The sequence below is a fragment of the Zophobas morio genome, unplaced genomic scaffold (assembly GCF_036711695.1).
Source record: "Zophobas morio isolate AGI-343-1 ecotype UQ-CSIRO unplaced genomic scaffold, CSIRO_AGI_Zmor_V1 ptg000024l, whole genome shotgun sequence".
NCBI classification, from domain to species: Eukaryota; Metazoa; Arthropoda; class Insecta; order Coleoptera; family Tenebrionidae; genus Zophobas; species Zophobas morio.
Window position 1 is genome coordinate 13,666,708 of NW_026972129.1, and position 20,017 is coordinate 13,686,724.

A 20,017-nucleotide genomic window follows, 5' to 3' on the forward strand; every position below is an offset into this window, starting at 1 on the left:
CATTCCAAAGATTTTCCACGAATGCCATAGTTCTCGAGTTTATTAACAAGAATGTCACGATTGACACAATCAAACGCTTTGGAATAGTCAATGAAGAGCCCCAGAGCCACCTCATTTTTATCTAAAGCTAATACAATTTCGTTGATAAAGTTATTTAAGGCCGTGTCGACAGATTTTCCTTTTGAGAAGCCATGTTGGTTTTTGGACAGAAAGTTATTTCTAGCTAAATAATCAACAAGTTGTTTGTTTACGATAATTTCAAAAACTTTTGAAATTGAGGAACATAAAGTTATGGGCCTATAATTTATAATCGAGTTAGCATCCCCCTTTTTATATAAAGGAATAACCTTAGCTAGCTTCAACTTACTAGGAAATGTACCTTGTTGCAATGAGAGATTTATGACATACGTTATAGGCTTAATTATATAGGAGCTCATTTTTTTAAGTAGTATATTAGATATTTCATCAATACCAGAGGAAGGGGAATTTTTGAGTTTTTTAATCATTGCAAATACATCGTTTTCATTCACCCCTTGTAGGAACATCGAATTAACTGGTTTATTGAAAGTACCGGCGTTAATGTAACCATGATCGATATTATTAACAGGGTTGGTCATATTATCCGCAATGGATACGAAGAACTCATTGAACTTTTCAGAAGCCTCTTGATCACTTAGAGTTTTATTGTTTTCGGTCAGTTTTATTATGGAAGCTTTCTTTCTGTTTGGCAAATTAACCGTGTTGTTAACAATTTTCCAAATTGCTTTATTTTTATTATTAGATTTGACTACAATATTGTCGTACCATATTTTTTTTTCTTTCAGAAGAAGTTGTTGAAACTGAGTGTTAACTTCCGTGTATTTACTTTTAAATTCCGGGTATTTCCTGCTCAGGTCTGCATAAAGTTGCACTAGTTTTTTAACTTGTAGCAGGTGTGGAGAGTTCGCATTAAAAAAGAACCGACTCTGACAGTGCCCAACTTTTTTCTTTTTTTTAACAGGAAAACACTTATTAAAGAATAATTCTATGGTTTTCATAAAATTATTAAAAGCACAGTTACAGTCGTCAACCATAACATTGGTCCATTCTTCCTGGCTCAAATATAGACAAAATTTATTAATATTAGTTTCACTAATTGTTCTAGCCGTAACATAGTTACATTCCTTATCACTAATATTTAAATGCATATTAGTATGTAAGGCGAAGTGGTCTGATAAATGAGTATCTAAAACCTTTGTTTTGTCCAATAAAATAGAGCTGTTATTTACAACGATATTGTCAAGACATGTGCTCGAGAAAGGCGTCACTCTCGTAGGTTCGGTCGTTGTTATGTACATATTATAGCTATTTACAACATTATGGAAGGCGTTACAGAGTGCACTTTTTACTCTAAAATCTATGTTAAAATCCCCACCTATAATAACTCGTTTACCATTGTCCAGAAAGTATTGTAGAAGTTCTTCCATTTTTCTCAAGAATAGTGTCGTTTCTTCGATCTTGTTAGATGGTGGACGGTACACACATAGCACCACGATATTGCTTTTTTTTAATTCCACACCGCAACACTCAAAGACATTACACACACTTGCGTTTCTTGCACAATTAGCTTCTCGAACGTCGAGACCACTCTTGGTATATATGGCCACTCCACCGTGTTTTTTTAGGGGACGACAGAAAGAAGCACATAGATTATAACCCTGGATTGGTATTGTAGTAAGCTGGTCCGTACTTTCCCAGTGTTCAGTAATGAGCACGATGTCACTATCAAGTTTAGTCAGAATAATTTCTAATCTTTGCACTTTACTTTTAATGGACTGAACGTTTTGATTAAAAATACCAACTTTACACATTTTATTCAAACTGATTGTTGGTGGATTTACTGTGTCCTCGAAAAAAATTGAACCTTCTTATCATAACTCCTTGCGGCCAAAACTCTCCAGAATAAAGAATATCTTTCAATTCGTAGTCTGCCCCCAATTTGAAGGTACTCGAGCGTCCAGTGTCACTACTCAGTTCTTCAATTACGAAGTCTTTGCCCGGACACTTGCGTTGTAAATAGGCCATAATTTTTTCTTTCCTAGTTCCCGATTCCACACGGCTTACATGCAACCAAATGCGTTGTGCTGCGGCTTTAAATTCTGGTTCACTTGATAATTCACCGTTGCATTTTCCGATGACAGATTTCGACTTTGCGAAATTATGTTTTTTAGTGATTTCTGGAACATGCTGTGTTGTCGTTTTATTGCCTTCATTACTTTTTGTCACTTTCTTCTTGTTCTTTGGCGTGAATTTTTTGTATGGCTTACTAGCATCCTTGGCATCGATTACCGTATCATTCATGCTAACACCCGATGCATTTAAAACGTCGTGAGGATGAGTTTCATTAGAATAGACATTATCCCTTGTCAGTAGTCGAATTAAATCTTTATTTGTTTCCGTCAAAACGGCCACCTGCTCTTGTAATAGCTTGACTTGTTCTTCTAAAAACTTCGTTTTTTCCTCCACAATAGAGCTCATAAGTGCACCAATTTGAGTTAAATTCACATCATTTAACGACGAACTGTCACTTATTTTATTCCCACTAAGTTTGTCTTGGGATCTTGTTTGCTTTGTCATTTTTAACTTGAAACGATTGCAGAGCAGCGAAAACACGCGTGTATTCGTCGGATGTCTTGACTCATTTAATTAGTTATATTTGTTAATTTATGTGCGTATTTAAAGTGCGAAAAATAAAAGGCCAACGATGTTAACACTAGCGAAGGTATTTATTAACTGACTTAGATATGTACAATATGTGAAAACTAACTTAGTAAAAAAGGTCTCGACATCTGGACGTCGATTTACCGTGAAACGCCGACAAAGACAAAAGGGTCCAGACTTTCAACCACATAAGTGTCGCACCGGTACTGGGCCAGAGCGTATCTAATTCTGACATATTGCAACACTCCCACTCGCTCTGGTCAGATGAACTAAATAAACAAACACAAGAAAAATTAGAACACACAAATAAAATAATACTTAAGAGAATAAGTCTTAAACTGAATGTAAATTCAACAATTTTAAATTATTGGCAAATTTATCACGGCTTAGCGGTTTCGTGAACATATCCGCCAGTTGTTCCGTTGTCCCAACGTGGTTGATATCAATCTCTTCCCGTTGATAAGCGTCACGTGTGTAGTGGAACTTGACGTCCATGTGTTTGGTGCGTCGATGGTGAACAGGGTTTCGCACCAAATGCTCAGCAGCCGCATTGTCCATGTGCACAATCGTCGGTTGTCGTTGCACTACACCCAAGTCGGCTAAAAGTCCGCGAACCCAAATAATTTCTTTCGTCGCCATGTACGCTGCTACATACTCTGCGTACGTTGTAGAGTCAGCCACAATCGTTTGTTTCCTTGACATCCAGCTGACTGGTCCACCGTTAAGGATTACGACGACGCCACTGATCGATTTTCGATCTTCATCCGACGCGTAATCCGCGTCCGAGTATGCAACGAGTTGATTTACACTTCCCCTTTGGTCACTAAACGTAATTCCAGTGTCCATACTTCCACGTAAGTACCGGAATACTCGTTTCACAGCTTGCCAATGTACTTCAGATGGATGCTCCAAATGTTGACTTAATTGGCTCACTGAAAACGCCAAATCTGGACGCGTAGCCACTGCCAAATACATTAGCGATCCGATCGCTTGTCGATAAGGTGCATCGGTACCACCTTCACTTGGATTACGCTTCAACAATACACCGGGGTCTGCTGGTATTGAGCTGGGGTTGCATGTACTCATGTTAAACTTTTCGAGCACATTACGGACGTATGCAGTTTGCTTTAAATGTAGAGTTTTTGTCCCACGATCGCGCACTATTTGCATACCTAAATAACAGTTTGCCACATCACTGGTTACTTCGAATTTCCGTTTTAGTTTGTTTATAAAACTGTTGACACGTTCTACGGAACTACCGATTACCAGACCATCATCCACGTACAGCGCGAAATAAAGTTCGTTATTGTCAGAAGCGTACACACACCGGTCAAACCGAGTAGGGTTCATGCCGAATTCCTTTAGCACTCCGTCCATTTTCTCATGAAACACTAACGGTGCCTGTTTCAGTCCGTATAAACTTTTGTTTAGTTTACACACACGGCCACTACCGTCGTCAAAACCGTCCGGTTGCACCATATATATTTCCTCTTTTAGTTCACTATAAAGGAAAGCAGTTTTCACGTCAATCTGAAAGAGTTCATAATCTTTGGCCGCCGCGATGGCCAACAATACACGCACTGATTCGAACCGTGCAACGGGTGAAAACGTTTCCGCGTAGTCGATGCCCGCTTTTTGCGAACATCCCTTAATGACCAACCGTGCCTTGTATTTATTGATGCTGCCGTCCGGGTTGGTTTTAATCTTGAATATCCATTTATTTTGGATTGGTCGTCTGTTCGCTGGAAGCTCCACCAATTCCCAAACTTCATTTTTGGCTAAAGACTCCAATTCATCAGCCATTGCAAGCTCCCACTGTTTCGAATCATTCGTGGCTAACCCTTCTGCGAGAGTTTCAGGTGTTTTAGTCACTATTTTCTCACCTTCAGTCAGGAGGGCTGCAAATTGAACTTCGGTCATTTCATCTTTTTCTTCCATCCTTTTCTTCGTCTTAGATCGGGTGTTGTTTACGATGGAGTTTTCATCTGAAGGTACCACGCGTTTCGAGTACGCCGCTCGTGTTGGTATTGATTGTTCTTCATTTGTAGCGATTTCAGGTAACAATTGAAGCGGTCTTTTTGGTGGTAATTCGACAATTTTTACGTCACGACTCTTAATAATTACTTTTGTACCTGGCCGCCAAAGTCGATATGCGTGTTGCTCAAATTCATATCCAACTAAGATGAGCCGTTCGCTCTTCTTTTCAAATTTGCTCCATTTCGACTCGTCAATCAATGCATATGCAGTACTACCAATTTTACGCAAATGACTCAAATCAGGCTTTCGACCGGTCCAGAGTTCGTAGGGGGTTTTTCCTTCGAGACGGGCACGTGGTATTCTATTTCTAATGTGAGCCCCGTTTCTAATCATTTCCGCCCATAGTCCTTGGGGCAGATTTCCGCTTGCAAGTTGACACCGCACCATTTCATTTAATGTCCTGTTAGATCGTTCGGCCCGCCCATTCTGTTGTGGACAGTACGGTGTGGTCAGTTCTTGTTTAATAAATTTCTTGGTTAACACCGCCTTCATTTCACTGCCCAAAAATTCACCCCCATTGTCCGATCGCACGCGTTTTATTTTGTGTCCATTTGCTTCTGCATCAGCTATTACACTAATCATCGCGTCGACGACGTCGGACTTTGTTTTCATTGGAACTGCGATGATCGTACCACTGCAATCATCTGTAAATACAGCTGCGAACCGCGAACCACCTAACGATTCATTCAATGGTCCGATCGTGTCAAAATGCATTAGATCTCCTGGCCGTTCAGCCCGCGAATTTGAGGACGGGAACGGTTGTCGCACGTGCTTGCCGTATACACAGTCTTCACAAAATGTGTCCTCATTGTCCGCACTATCTTTCGAGTCCACAACTTTCATGCCAGTTATCGCGTCACTTTTGGCCATTTCGCGAACCACTTTAAATGCAACATGTCCAAGCCGTTCATGCCACACTCGAACGTTTTGAGCACTTGCACTTGCGATCATAGCCTCTGCCGTTGCCCGCGCGCGAATATTCATTTCGAATAAACCGTTTTTAGCCAATTGTCCGGTGGCTACCACTTTGCCACGACTAAACAATTGTAACGTGTGTTTGCTGAATAATGCGTTAACACCATGATTACTAGCTGCACTTATTGAGAATAGATTTTTCCCAATTTCAGGCACGTACCACACTTCACTCATGCCTTGCTCCAGTACTTGTCCATTAACGTACGAAGTAATCATTACATCTCCTTCACCTTCCGCGTAAATAGTTTCATTGTTGCCCACTGTGATCGGTTTTCTCTCACTTGCACTAAACTCCCTATAATTTGTAATAATGTCGCGCCGAAAAGTCATGTGTTTACTCGCACCAGAATCCGCGACCCATAATTCGCCCGCGTAACCGACAGCCATCGTTTCGGCTGTATACATCATTGCACTCGATGCGCCGCTGTTTGATGCTGCATTCGCTTGGCCATTGTTTTGAGTGTTTTGGGGTTTGTAGCAGTCGATCTTTCTATGTCCCGTCTTACCGCAATTATAACACTTCCCACTAAATCGCTGTTTTGTAAATTGCTGTCGCTGCTGATTTTGATAACGACCACCTCTATTTCTTTGATGATTTTGGCGTTGTCCCCGATTGCCGTTGCTTGTGTAAAGGGCTGAGTTCGCTTCTTCGTCGTTTTTAATCTCCGCCATTCCATTTCTCATTGTTTCCAGCTTTAATAACCGAGGAAGAAGGTTGACCATGGTTTGCTCTTTTTCTGGAAGCATATCAAAAGCCGCTGCTATATGCTGATACTGTTGTGGTAGTGTGTACAGTACTTTCGTGATTATTTGTTCATCGGTGGGTTTCTGATTCAGATCTTCAAGCTGTCTCACCAGCTCTTCGATAGCAGCAACATGTTCAGTAATTGTTGCGCCTGGTCGCATTTGATAATTATAAAATTTTTGGTGTAAAATATGAATCGACGTTTTGTTCTTTTGTTCGTAAATAGTCACCAGTCGTGTCCACATTTCAGCTGCAGTCTTCATATTCATTATATGACGCACAACATTCGTCTCTAGAGCGCACGATAACGCAAATTGAGCTTTCTCGTCTTTTCTGTCCCAGTCTTCTTGTTCCTTGGACGTACCTCCCGAATCAGGGCGAGCTTTCATACCTTCGACAACGTCTAACAATTCGTGATACCGCAGATAGGCGCGCATTTGAAACTTCCATACTGCAAAATCGTTGCCGTTAAACTTAGCTATCGCGAACTTATCCATTTTCGATGTGTCTGCTACTATTGGCCGCGAAACCGAACTTGAACACTGACTAACTACAAATCACAACTTCGAATAGGAACTAATCGCTGATATTCCACTAATTGCACTTTTTCAAAATACTAATTGCACAATACTCGATACGTAATCTGGGCCCATAACCTGTTAATTTATGTGCGTATTTAAAGTGCGAAAAATAAAAGGCCAACGATGTTAACACTAGCGAAGGTATTTATTAACTGACTTAGATATGTACAATATGTGAAAACTAACTTAGTAAAAAAGGTCTCGACATCTGGACGTCGATTTACCGTGAAACGCCGACAAAGACAAAAGGGTCCAGACTTTCAACCACACAAGTGTCGCACCGGTACTGGGCCAGAGCGTATCTAATTCTGACATATTGCAACAATATTAATATCGGAAATGTGAATTTTTGATGTTGTAAATACGTGGTGTAAATTTGTTGATTGATTGTAAATTCACCGTTAATGTTAGGATTTTTAACAGTCCTGTTTCTAACATAGTTTAACAGTCAATAAAATTCTTATTTTGTTCCACGCATCTCTCTAAATTATAAATTTTATTCTTCTTGTATGACACGAAAAAAATAAGCAACTTCATTCAAGTAAAATAGGTAATATTTAATTATTATGAAATGTCTAAGGGGATGAATGTTTTTTTTCTAACTTAAATATTATTTAAATTGGATAGATTCTGTTAAAGTAGTAAATAAATGGCAGTTTTCACGATTTAATTTTAAGCACTGATACTTTAAAAATTAGCACTGAAGTAAATGCCGTCGTGGATTCGAAGGGGGAAAGGGAATTTTATGCTGATTTTGTGTTATGTTTTATGTGTTCTACGCCTCCAACTTTGGAACGTTTTTACTCGGACGCGCCTCTCAAAGCGACGTGCGTACCGAACGATATTTTGTGTTTTTGACCATAGTTAACATGTGTTTATGTACAAGTATGTATGTGATGGGGAATTCGATTCACCACGTAGTCTTAATTCATTAATTTTGCTTTATTAAATCTGGGTGACAAGAGCGGAGGTCGGAGTGATAATTTTTCTTGCATTCAGATTAGTGTTTATTCGCAATACCGAATTCCACCATCGTAGGGAATTCGGAAGGTGTCCTGCTGGTAGAGGAAACTCTGCTGGGGGAGAATCAGCTCTGTTTGTCACGCGGAAGATGGAGTATAGTTGCGAAATAAAACTTGAAGTAGCTGACGCGGGCACCGCGGCATGGTTGTACAGTGAAGAGTCTAGAACCCTTAGCGCTACTCATTCCACGTTTCTTTAATTGTTGAAATGATGTTCTTTTTTCCTCCGATTGCCAAAAAAAAATACAGAAAAAGTCTGTCAACACGCTACCATATGTGCATTGCCATTTATTCACTTTAGATAAAATGTTGCAAACTAGAAAATCGTGTACATTTAACAAACTGTGTTTATATGTGATTGAAATAATTTGTAACCTTGCGTTTCAAAAGAACGGGTAAATTTGATAATTGAGAAAATACAATCTTTTGAAAAAAATTAACAAAATTATTCACGGCAAATTTTTGTGTCATAAATTCAAGGTCACTTTTCCACCTTTGCGATCCACTACGTGCATTAGAACGCATTCCGCCACTTCAAAACACAACGTAGGGTCCCATCTTGTTGACGATCACCGTTCATGGCCACTTTTGAAATTTTTGGCGGAATGTTTGGGTTATCACACCATAGTATCATTTCTTCGTCAAATCTTCAAATTCAAGCTGTAAAAAATAATTAAACCTGCAGGAACGATGATATTAATTTAACAGATAATTTTCAAGGTGATTTCTTTCAAAATGGATCGATGTTAAAGGCTAGTTTAAATGTCATAAAGGAACTATTACACACCTCGAGTCAGAAGTTATGAAATGTAGTATCTACATAACACATACATTAAATCACACATCCAGAACCGTAAATATCGTTGTTAAATGTAAGTTCAGCCTGAACAAATAAATTTGTACGGATTTTTCGAGAAATGTTCCATTATTGTAGTTAAATTATATCAGAACCATGGACAGTTAAAAATCTTAACATGAACTGTCAATTTACATACAATAAAACAAAAACAAAACGAGTTGACGAATTCGTCAAAATTTCACAACCTTTCAGATTAAAAAATCGCTAATTGAATGGTCTTCCACTAATTGACCTCTTGATGAGGGGTCAGTGGCATCGAATGCGATTTATTTTTGTTTAAACAACTGCCCTTTTGTAACATTACAAAAATTTGCGTATCTCTCCCTATTTACAAACCCGTGGTTTTCACTAACCCAAAAAAAACAAGTAAGTGGATCACGTGCGCCCATTTTTTTTTACCTGCTGCACATTCCCACCCTAAGTAACTAATCAAAAAGGTGGCATTCCATCTGGAATATATTTTTAAATTTTCAACGGACATGTAAAAGTAGTCAATGAAATAATAAGTACCTACGATGTTTTAGGCAAAAAAATAGTCCACAAATATTAGAAAAAGGTTTATTTAATATATATAACAAATAATTTAAAATGTAAATAATTTAAGTTAGAAAAATACTAAGCCAAAACATTCAAATAAATTATTAGATACTTAGGTAGCATAGGTACCATGACATACCTATTACCTACAACAAATCAAATATAACGTCTGATTATAATGCACTATCCCTATCACAGTCAAGCTTCAGTCTGTCCGTCTTCAACTTGCTCTTGTTCCTTTCGCCGCTCTATTCGAATACATTTTGGACAGTTATTATTTTTTCTATTAAAACAACTCTTATGCAAAACGGCATTACAATCTTTACAAATCACAGCTGCAGCATCAAAAGGAAACAGAACCTCATCGTTTGAACATATTTCACAAATATGCCCTCTTCCGCGACATACCTCACACCTTACTTTAATATGTTTAGTAAACACATCAATAACGGTGTGAAGTTTACTCGGCAATTCTCCAGAATGGGTATCAACCAAATCTTGAAGACTATACAGTTCTGGGGTTTCCACCAAGTGCGGGACATCCACATGTTTCCATAACAGATGATCTTCAGTGGCGTTACGACAGACCGATAAATATTTCCTCATTCCGTGCAATTCTTGCCTTAATCGCCGAACCAAACTCAATTCATGGACAAATGAAAACAAACGAGGATTTAACTCTTCTAGATTTAATAATGGGCGATTTGCTGTCACACGAAGCTGTTGTAAGCTGGCTTGACACACAGGTTGAGGAGAAAGATCCCAGTTGTGCACCACTCGAGCAGGAACGACGGCCGAACTACCCCAATGGCAGGCTGTGCAGTAGTAGAGGCCTGAATAATCGCATCGGCGAGCTTCACTCCAGTCTTTATCTAATAAATTCCAAACTTCCCAATTATTATTTTTACAGTTTTTAATTGTACAGGGTGACTCAGGGCACTACTGTATAATTTAATAAGTTAACGGTTATATGGCAAAAATAAGTAAAAAGCAAAACTATTACCGAAACTACGCTCCACCATCGTTAATTTTGTTACCAAAAACTAGATACGTATTTATTTTCTAATAACTGACCGGGGTGGAAAGTAATTTTAGTCATTCACGAAATTTTTAGACTTGCGTTAGCAGTGTTGTAAAGAATGAACTATGCTTTATAAAATAATTTACTTATCTTTTGCTGTATAATTCGTCATTAAAATTATGCAGCAATGCTGTCAATCGCCCAGTATATTACATATACTTGTATATATATTTACAGTACGTACGTAAAGTCCACGTGACTTCTATCTGTCCACTTGATAAAAAGTAAGGTTAGTTGCATTGTTCTATAAAGGGTTTTTTGTTCATTACAGTTGACAATGACGAGACTTAATTATTAAATTAATCAAAATTAAGTGGGTTACTTTGAATAGCTGCGCTTTATTGCAAAAAATAGAAAATTTCATTTTACGCATAACTGCCTTCAAATTAGGTCCAAGTTCTTAGCCAATTAAAACACAAACAAAACGTGTAAGTTCATCAAGTTTTCCCTCATTTTTTCTAAGAAAGTAAAAAAAAACCCTTACACTTGACGAATTTTCAAAATTTATTCTGGGGAGTGGACAAATAGAAATGGCCTAGACATTGTATGAACATATTTTATTAGTAAAAATATATATACGACAAATATTAAAAGAAAATTATCAAACTTTCCAGACCTATGATGAAGCACAACGAATAATCTATGCATCTCAGTCTACGATTATCAAAGAATACCTTAATTGTTTTGGATAACGTCAACAAATTTTTCGTGAAAAAGAACATATTAACTTTATTATGTACAATACAACACTAATCATAATCCAAGAAAAGGAATAAAAAATGCACTAGATGAAATCCAATATGGGTTAATTTAATATTTACAATCAGACAAGCTGGAGAAGAACCTGTTAATAAAAACAGAGAAACCTGCTTTAAAGACCTGGAAAGAGCATCCAGTAAGATACCAAGAGCAGACATCTAAAAAGTGTTAAAAAGATGTTTTCATAGACAAAACGACTTTTGAAGTTAGAAAATCAACGTATAAACATAATGATAAATAAGGATTAAGATTGAAGAAATAAAGAAGGGACATGTGCTAAGCCTTCTTCTAGTCTCAATAGTGCCAGATGAAGCACTAAAAAACGTAAAATAAAATATGAAAATTCTAAAAATAGGTTACAGGCAAATGGAACAAGTGGAAATACACGAATTAATGTTTGCAAAAAATTTGGCTGTAACAACGGATACAGAAACTCATTTGGTTTAAAAGTTTTTGGAAGGAATGAACAAGTAAATAAATTGTGACCAGCGATTTAACATGCAAAATTTCAGAATAATCTGTATTTTTATACATAAAAAAATGTAAACATTGTTTGCACAATTTTGAGTTTGAGTTTGTTTTAAAAATTGCTGCAGTTCATTAATATAAAAAAAATCGCTTAAATTCAACTGCAGTAAATCCTTACACTAATAACTTCATGACAATATTAGTGACGTTTTAACCCTCATATCACACTATCAACTGTAGTGAAGTTTATTAATACAAACAGAAATGATCCTGAATGCATCAATAAAAATCATCCCATCTACAAAAAAATCTGTCTAACAAATCAAGACTCTGTTAACATAAGTAACCTGTTTATCAACAAGTGGAACCACCAATGCACAATATATTAACTTTTGTATCTTGCTTTTCGTTGTAACTTAAGTGACGAATTAAGATTTCGTAATCCCAAAATATTATTATACTACAATATTGAAATAAATCTATTATGTAGTCTCTAGTCTCTACTATGATTTGTAAAATTTGCCCAAATTTATTATTGGATTGTTACTGTTGAACAGCCTTGTGTAAATTTAAAAAATAAAAATGATTAAACCGTAAATAATGCAACATAATAGTTATGTGCGGCGTACATTCAAATAAGTCACATTTACTTCACAAGATGAGATGATATAAGTTATATATCTATCCTGAAAACGGATAGAGATATTGAAATTCTGTAGACGCCATTGTTTTTAGCTTGAAGGGAGGCTTAATTTAGTAAATTACAAATATGACAAACCTATATAATTTTAAAATGGAATACAGTTATATTTTTTAACGGATTTTGATACACCATTAAATTGCGTTTACAATGATAGAAAACACTTAGACCCGGCTTATAGAAAGCGAATTAAAAATTAATTGGCGATTAACTTGTCACTAAAGTCCGTTGCTATACAACATGCATGTTTTAACCAATCACGGGCTCATATTCTACATTTTAATCCTCTGTTAAATTAATCGAGAATTAAATATTTAATTTCGTTTTTAAAAAAATATACAATATACTAAATTAAGCTTCTCCCTTCAAACTAAAAAAATTGGTGGAAAGTTATTTCGACAGAACTTCCCTCGCTTCTGACGTACAGTCCAACAAATACTGTTTTTCTGAAAAAATATAAAATTTGATTTTGCGGAATTTTACTTTTTCGTGATAACCTCTATGGAGTAAAAACACTATAGAAGGTACTAGTCACAGTGTAACAGAAAAAAAAGAAGGTTTCACCTTCTTAAAAAAAGACAGTTGGGAGCCCCGACACGATTTAATATTCTTAAAAAGACACTTGGTGCCCCCGAGAAGGTTTCACATTCTTAAAAAAAGACATTTGCTGGCCCCGAGCAGGTTTCACATTTTTTAAAAGAAACAATTGGGACCCCCGAGAAAGTTTCACATTAAAAAAAGACACTTGGGACCCTCGAGAAGGTTTTATATTTTTAAAAAAGATAGTTGGGACCCCGAGAAGGATTTACATTTTTAAAAAAGATAATAGGGATCCCCGAGAAGGTTTCACACTTAAAAAAAAGACCTTTGGCGCCCCTCGAAAAGGTCTTCAAAAAAGACAGTTGGAACCCCCGAGAAGGTTTCATATTCTTAAAAAAAGACATTTGGCGCCCCCGAGAGGGTTTCACATTTTTAAAAGAGACAGACATTTGGGACCCCCGAGAAGGTTTGCCATTTAAAAAAGACATTTGGGGCTTCCGAGAAGGTTTTACATTTTTTAAAAAGACAATAGGGAGCCCCGAGAAGGTTTCACATTAAAAAAAAAGACTTTTGGCGTTCCCGAGAAGGTTTCACATTCTTAAAAAAAGACATTTGGCGTTCCCGAGAAGGTTTTACATTTTTAAAATAAAAAGGTGCGTATTCTCACCTTTTCGAGAAAGTGTGGTAATTTCATCAATAAAAAATCTGTTATGATGTCATAAACTTAATTAATACACAATGCAGGAGAAAAAGAGGTAAGAAAAGAAAAAACGAAAACCCAAGTTCGGAAACGAACGCGTGACGTCCGGTTCGCATTCCTGACTCGTAACCACTAGACCACGACCGAGATGCCTTACACTAATGCTACACAGTTATAACGTGTATTATGTTTTTGCAAAAATTTGGACAGTTAGGGTAAAACTCAAAGCGGATTCGTACACCACACTTATAGGATTATATTGTTGTATAATAGTTAAATCAAATAAACATAGAATTCTTTCAAATGACGTCATCAAATTGTTGGTGGGGATGATTATCAAAGTTTTGGTTAGCATTTAACCATCTACATGATATTTATAATATACATAGAAGATTTGACAACAATCGGTCCAGCAATTTCTGAGATTACGTGTCTAATAAAAATGGATACAGACACCAGACAGACAGACAGACAAACGAAAACGTGGATAAAATATAAAAGTGGTCATTGGTCCGATCGACTCGATTACTAAACTTCCTTAGCTTACGCTGCGGAAGTAAAAATTGCGTTTTCAGAATTTCAATATCTCTATTCGTTCTCAAAATATTGGGCCGCGGAATTTTATCTAGGACATAAATGTTATTTAGTGTTTGATAATCTTTAAAACAATTTTAAAGTTACTAAAAATCTTCAGATTAAACAGTAAGTATTTTCAAAAACTGTACGTACAATAAATTTCCAGCAGGTGAAGACCCAAATCACTCTAAAGACTAGAAAAACAATAAATCTGTGTTTTCGTATTAATGAGCATAAAACTACACAGGCTTTTTCTTAATATGTGGAAAAACTTAAGCAGTTTCCTGATGTGAAAATAGAAAAAAGGTTCATATTAACATCGTCCAAAAATGCAGTTTTAAGATTACAGATTGTTTAACAATAAATTAAGACTGTTTTACAAGAGCAACAATTTAAAATAAATTAAACTTATAATAATTGTTGAAAATACCATTGTCAATTGTAATACATATGCTTCTATCATTTCCATGTCTTCCAGTGACACTACCTTAGATAACATCTATTGAAAGTGTAAACGAATTACGGAATCGTATTGTCGAATCTTGTGAAAAAACTCTAAAACACCTCCCAGTATTTTTTAATAAGCCAAACTACATTTTTGGGCAAAACAATTTTCATGTCAGGAAGACCCTGCTCAAATTTTTCGCAAACATAAAAATAATTCTGAACATTCAGCAGAAAACCCCAGTTACAGGACTTACCTTATACAGCTATTCCTTTAGAAGGATAGTGTAAAAATAATAGCAAATAGTGATTGCATTCAAACAAATTTGTGCTAAAAGTTGCCGTAAAATGATGGGAAGTATTGAAATAAAATTTTTTTCAATATGCAATGTTTAATATTTACTGCGCTTAAATATTATCTATTATTAGTATTTTAAATTACAAAATTTCTTTTGCAAACGGTCTCATTTGGGTAACAACAAACACACATGTCTATATAACATAAAACATGCACAGCTATAAAAAGAAATAAAATAACTTCTAAGGTTAACACCAAATTTAGGTATCCATACCTCTTGTATCACTGGGTCCATGCAGTAAGTTTTTAATACATAATTTTTGAAATAATGTAAAATAATTGTGTTAGCATGACAATGGTAGCATAAGCACAGTTAACTTTTTAATGCCTATTATTAGTAGTATACTACATCAAGCAGGTAACTACTGGTAACTATATTCTATGTATTAGCACAAAATTGCAATTAGTACGTAACTTTACCTGGAAATAGCAATCTACCAAGACAGCTTATCCCTTTTGGAGCAGCTACACACACCATTAATTAAAAATGACAATAAATTTTGAGCACATTAAGTAAATCTTAATAAAAGTAGTTAAAACCTTCAATAACTTACTTAATGTGCCAAAGCTTAATGTGTTATTAGCTCTATTCATTAAACCATTCCACCAAATACTTACTTATTGGTAAAGGTGAGCGACACTCAGCACACAAATACTTCTGTGCTGATAGACCTTCTTCTGGGCAAATTTCCAGTTCATAACTTCCACGTTCACTTGCAACAACATGTGCACATTCTCTTATAATTTGAGAAATACATTTGTGATGACATGAATAACCACAGTCCTCACATTCATACCAAGCTTGCACTACACTCCTACAAATATTTTAAATGCAGATCAGCACACAAATTTATCTTACAAATGTTTTACCAAATCGTGCCTGTGCAATGATCACAGTACTTGGAAGAGGTGCTTCTTAATAACGGTTGCAAATTTAAATGATGCCCTCTTACAGTTCTTTTAGACACACCACTGCTCTTATTTCTGGGATGCCTGAAACAAGCAATGAGAAACACACTCCTTTATGTTCATAGCAACCTTACTGAGGGTCCACCATTGCCTCCCTACATTCTTGCAAACGTAGACGCAGTTCAATAAGATGTCTAACAAGCCATTTGCGTTCAAGTGAACACTGATTGCTTTCTAGGACCAAGTCTTTACAACGACTGATAGCTTTAAGCAACTCATCTTCTGTTGCTTCCTAAATATTATTATTAGCAATGTTTAAAAATGTATATAGTAGTTTGTACCTTATTTAAGGCCAACTGTAATTCTTCGGCTGCCAAACTCGACGGCAAAAGGTGGTCTTCTGCACTTTCATCGTTAGACAAACAACCTGACGTACTTGAGGATGGCGTAGAAGCTAAAATTCGACTAGGTTCCCCTACCTCACACATAGTTTACATTATCTTTTAACATAAATTACACAGATTAGGTCATTAAAATACGAAAATGAAAAAACATGACCCTACCTAGTTTACTTTTGATAAAATGTCAATGTCACATGTCACCACAACTTGTCATTGCCAGCTGTGATAATCACGTGATGGCGTAATCACACCTACAAGAGATATGATTGGACCTTAAAGAGGAGGTAAATTTAATTTGAAAATCTCCAGTTCTCAATGTTTGTCATCTGTACAAATTAACTTTAATGCACACAAACCACCAGTGGGTGATAATAACACCTCGCTGACAACCACCAAAACTACAGATCAGCAAAAATGTCAAATTCGTAGATAACAGTTGTCATAAAATTTAAATCACCTTCAACTCAAAATAAAACAAAAAAGTTCAAAAAATTTATTCTTATCTAATTAACAAAACAACTTTGTAATTAACTAAAGCGTAAAAGAAGCAGAGGTAGATGTGATACCATCATAAATAAATGTGTTATTTAAAGGCTTATACTGCGACGTAATCAGTTTAATAGCTTCTTGTGCTGCACACCCACCTAAAATTGCAGAGATTGAATGCAATTCTGCGCCACCGTATCTGCAGACTTCATGAACTCTTTCATCTCGAATTATTTGTGAACAACCCCATTCTGCTAATAATTTTCCAATAATACTTTTTAGTTTCAGCAAATCAGGCTCTACGTGGTCATCCAGTTGACCAGGATAGCTGTTAAATTCACTAATGAAACGTTCCAGGCCACGGAGTGTAATATAGTGAAACAGCAAACTATCAGGGTCTTCAAGGTATGACGTAAAATCTAAACCAGTTTTTTGATATTCGTCTGCAATGCAACTACCACGAATTACATTCAGTTGACTTGCATATTTACAGAACAATTTAGCCTAAAAATATGAAAATTATGTTTGATTTTAAAATATCAGTTGTTACTTACTTCAGTTTCGGTAATTGATTCCTGAGACAAACCCAATGTTCTTGCAATTTCTAAAGCTCTCCTGTAAATTATTTCACTTTGGTTTTGGGCCTGTTTTTGATAAAGTTGTTGTAGAGCTACATAACTATTTGTATCTGCAGCCATGTCTGGTAAGCTGCCCTTAAGAGGAAGGGAATTTTCAGATTCAACAAATTCTTTAAGTGCAGCACACAACACCCAAAATGAAGAACTAGTTTGATGTAGATTAATGCAACTATCATCATTGAGAATTGCCTGAACGTTGGATGGTATTTTCACAGGATTGACACAAGTGTTTATGTAGCGAATTGCTTCTTTAAAGTTTTCTTCTAGATGTTTTATTCCATGTTCATCTGGATGTGGACTTTCTATGATTTTTCTTTTTATTTCTTCCTTTTCTGCTCGAGTTTTTGGTAAATGACCATGTTCAGCTTTAAATTGGTTTAAGTAGTAATACAGAATTATGACTGCTGGAACATGACTGCGTTCTTTGTTGTCTAATTTTGGTATATCAAATTTTTCTAAATGTTCTTGTAGTGCTGGCCAAGGATTATCTAATCGCAAATCCGCATTTTCATTGTCAGGGTGTGCTTCAATTATTGTGTGTTCTTTAATTTGACATCGTATGTAGCCTAAAAATCCCACACTGCGACATACTATCAAAGGTACATTTTTCTCCCACAAATGTCTTGACAGTGGCATCAAAACTCTAAAAAAAATGTATTATTAATAATTATTAATGTGTAGCTAGATAAGCAACTTTTCTGGCAAAGACGTCGCTATTACTACAGAAAATGTATCAAAAAAGTCCTGGCTATGAGCTAAAACGTGATCTACAGTTTCATCGATGTAATCACCTCGTACATCTGGATTTAGTTCCAACAAATTTTGTGTTGTCACTTGGGCTCTAGATGCACCAATAGAGTCACTTTCAATGAAAAAACTACAACAAATTTGTAAATTTATGAAGTGTGTTGAAAATTTCCGCCTCAATTACTTTGTGCCAATATCTTCATCTGTAATTTTTTCTCCATCCACAATAGTAAAAGAACCAATGCCTGGCAAGGCCAAGCTTTTCAAAATTTCTGTACCCAAAGCGGTTGCATTTATTAGACAAATTTTCGCATTTTCAAGAACTTTTTGGCCATGATCACCCCACAGTCTAAAATAAACTATCAAAAACATATCAAAAATAAATTCGTTATGTTAACCTCAACTGCCGGTCGTATTTCTTGCTTTTCTCACTTTGTTCCGGTGACTTCGGGGCTGGCGACGACATTTTAAAAGTTTGATAAACTGACAAAAATCTCTTGGCACAATAATATTTACTTTTTAAAAATATTTATGACTGCCTAAAAGTTCCTCAAGTTGGAAATTGACATTTGACAGTTGCTTTCCAAACGCCAGTTGTGAGCCGTGGTTGGCGGTCGCGAATGTTACCAGTACCAAGCGCACAGCCATTTTTTAGCGATGCAATACCGCTGACTTTTAAAAATTAAAAAAATTGTTAAAAGTGAATTAAAAAATTAATAATTAACATCTAAAATATGAGTAATAATGAATATTTGCATTTGTAGGATACGAGAACCCGATTTATAGGCGCCAGCCTCTGCCCTATTTCATTTTTAAATTAATTAATTAAAAGTTAATAAAAAAAAACCCGCCTAGGCACAAAGAGCGAAAAAATGAGGGGATATGTTCCAATGAGTGTGAATGTGTATTATAAATGGATTTTACAAAGTTATAACTAAGTTGTGGAGTGCACATAAAGTCGCAAACCAAACAAAGTGGATTCGCAGTACCTAATTCTAATACGTACACACTTGATTTTTCAAAATTTTGAACTCTTTAAAGCATTTAAATGTCAAAACTGAAGGGAGAAGTGACAAATCTATGTGGATTTTCATTCTATTTTTGTCTTATCTTACATACTTAGGAAACAATATTTCGGTTTCAGGAATTGCATTTTAAAAATACGAGATATGTGTCGCGTTAAAAAAATATTTTTCAAGCTAACAAACTTGAGTCCTAACATCTACATATTTATATTCATATCTAGACTGCAGTTTTTATTAAAAAAATACAGTGCGTCTTTTTTAAAATTGGCCATAGGGATTCCCATGAATGTAATTTGAGTCATCTTTTGTCGATTTTATTAAAGGTCACGCTTTAAATTAAAGGATATTTCTTAAAAAAAAAATATATTGCAGGCAGCCATGTAGAAACAGACATTTACCTGACGTTTCTAAAATTTGATTACTCGTTCGATTACTGGTTTTTAGTGACTGAATTTCGTCAATATGCCGCAGTACACAATTAAAGAAAAAGTGGAAATGCTCACTGATGGATACATTAAAGGCTTATCGACAACAGAGAAATTGCGCAAAATTTTGCTGCCGCGTGCCCACATCGTCCTATACCCGTTAAGAGCACAATTTAAAAATTTTGTGGAAGATTTATAAACACAGGTTTTCTCGATCGTGGACATCAAAAACGCAATTTCAGTGAAATTTTCTTAGCAAGAGCAGGCAGAGCAGCCATACAAGGCAGAGCAGCCAGACAAGGCA

The 20,017-nt window shown here is 36.0% G+C and overlaps 2 protein-coding genes across 5 annotated transcripts; both read right to left on the minus strand.

Moving 5' to 3' along the window:
• Positions 1 to 9,463: 9,463 nt before the first annotated feature.
• Positions 9,464 to 16,648, minus strand: LOC135135481 (differentially expressed in FDCP 8 homolog). Of its 4 annotated transcripts, XM_064064548.1 has the most exons (7): positions 16,555 to 16,648; positions 16,333 to 16,491; positions 16,126 to 16,283; positions 15,953 to 16,075; positions 15,701 to 15,897; positions 15,503 to 15,547; positions 9,464 to 10,328 (listed from the first exon to the last, which is right to left on the minus strand). In XM_064064548.1, exons 2-7 carry the CDS (start codon positions 16,477 to 16,479, stop codon positions 9,655 to 9,657), a joined length of 1,344 nt encoding a protein of 447 aa, XP_063920618.1. In that variant the 5' UTR covers positions 16,480 to 16,491; positions 16,555 to 16,648; the 3' UTR covers positions 9,464 to 9,654. The 4 variants fall into 4 exon arrangements, with proteins under 4 accessions (XP_063920618.1, XP_063920617.1, XP_063920620.1 ...); XM_064064547.1 differs by having other exon boundaries at positions 16,333 to 16,598; XM_064064550.1 differs by lacking the exon at positions 15,503 to 15,547 and having other exon boundaries at positions 16,333 to 16,598.
• A 223-nt stretch (positions 16,649 to 16,871) lies between these two features.
• App-bp1 (beta-Amyloid precursor protein binding protein 1) lies at positions 16,872 to 18,857 on the minus strand. Its single transcript, XM_064063763.1, has 5 exons — positions 18,662 to 18,857; positions 18,448 to 18,612; positions 18,211 to 18,393; positions 17,433 to 18,159; positions 16,872 to 17,382 (listed from the first exon to the last, which is right to left on the minus strand). The coding sequence occupies exons 1-5, from the start codon at positions 18,727 to 18,729 to the stop codon at positions 16,924 to 16,926; spliced, it is 1,602 nt and encodes a 533-aa protein (XP_063919833.1). The 5' UTR covers positions 18,730 to 18,857; the 3' UTR covers positions 16,872 to 16,923.
• Between the last annotated feature and the right edge of the window lie 1,160 nt (positions 18,858 to 20,017).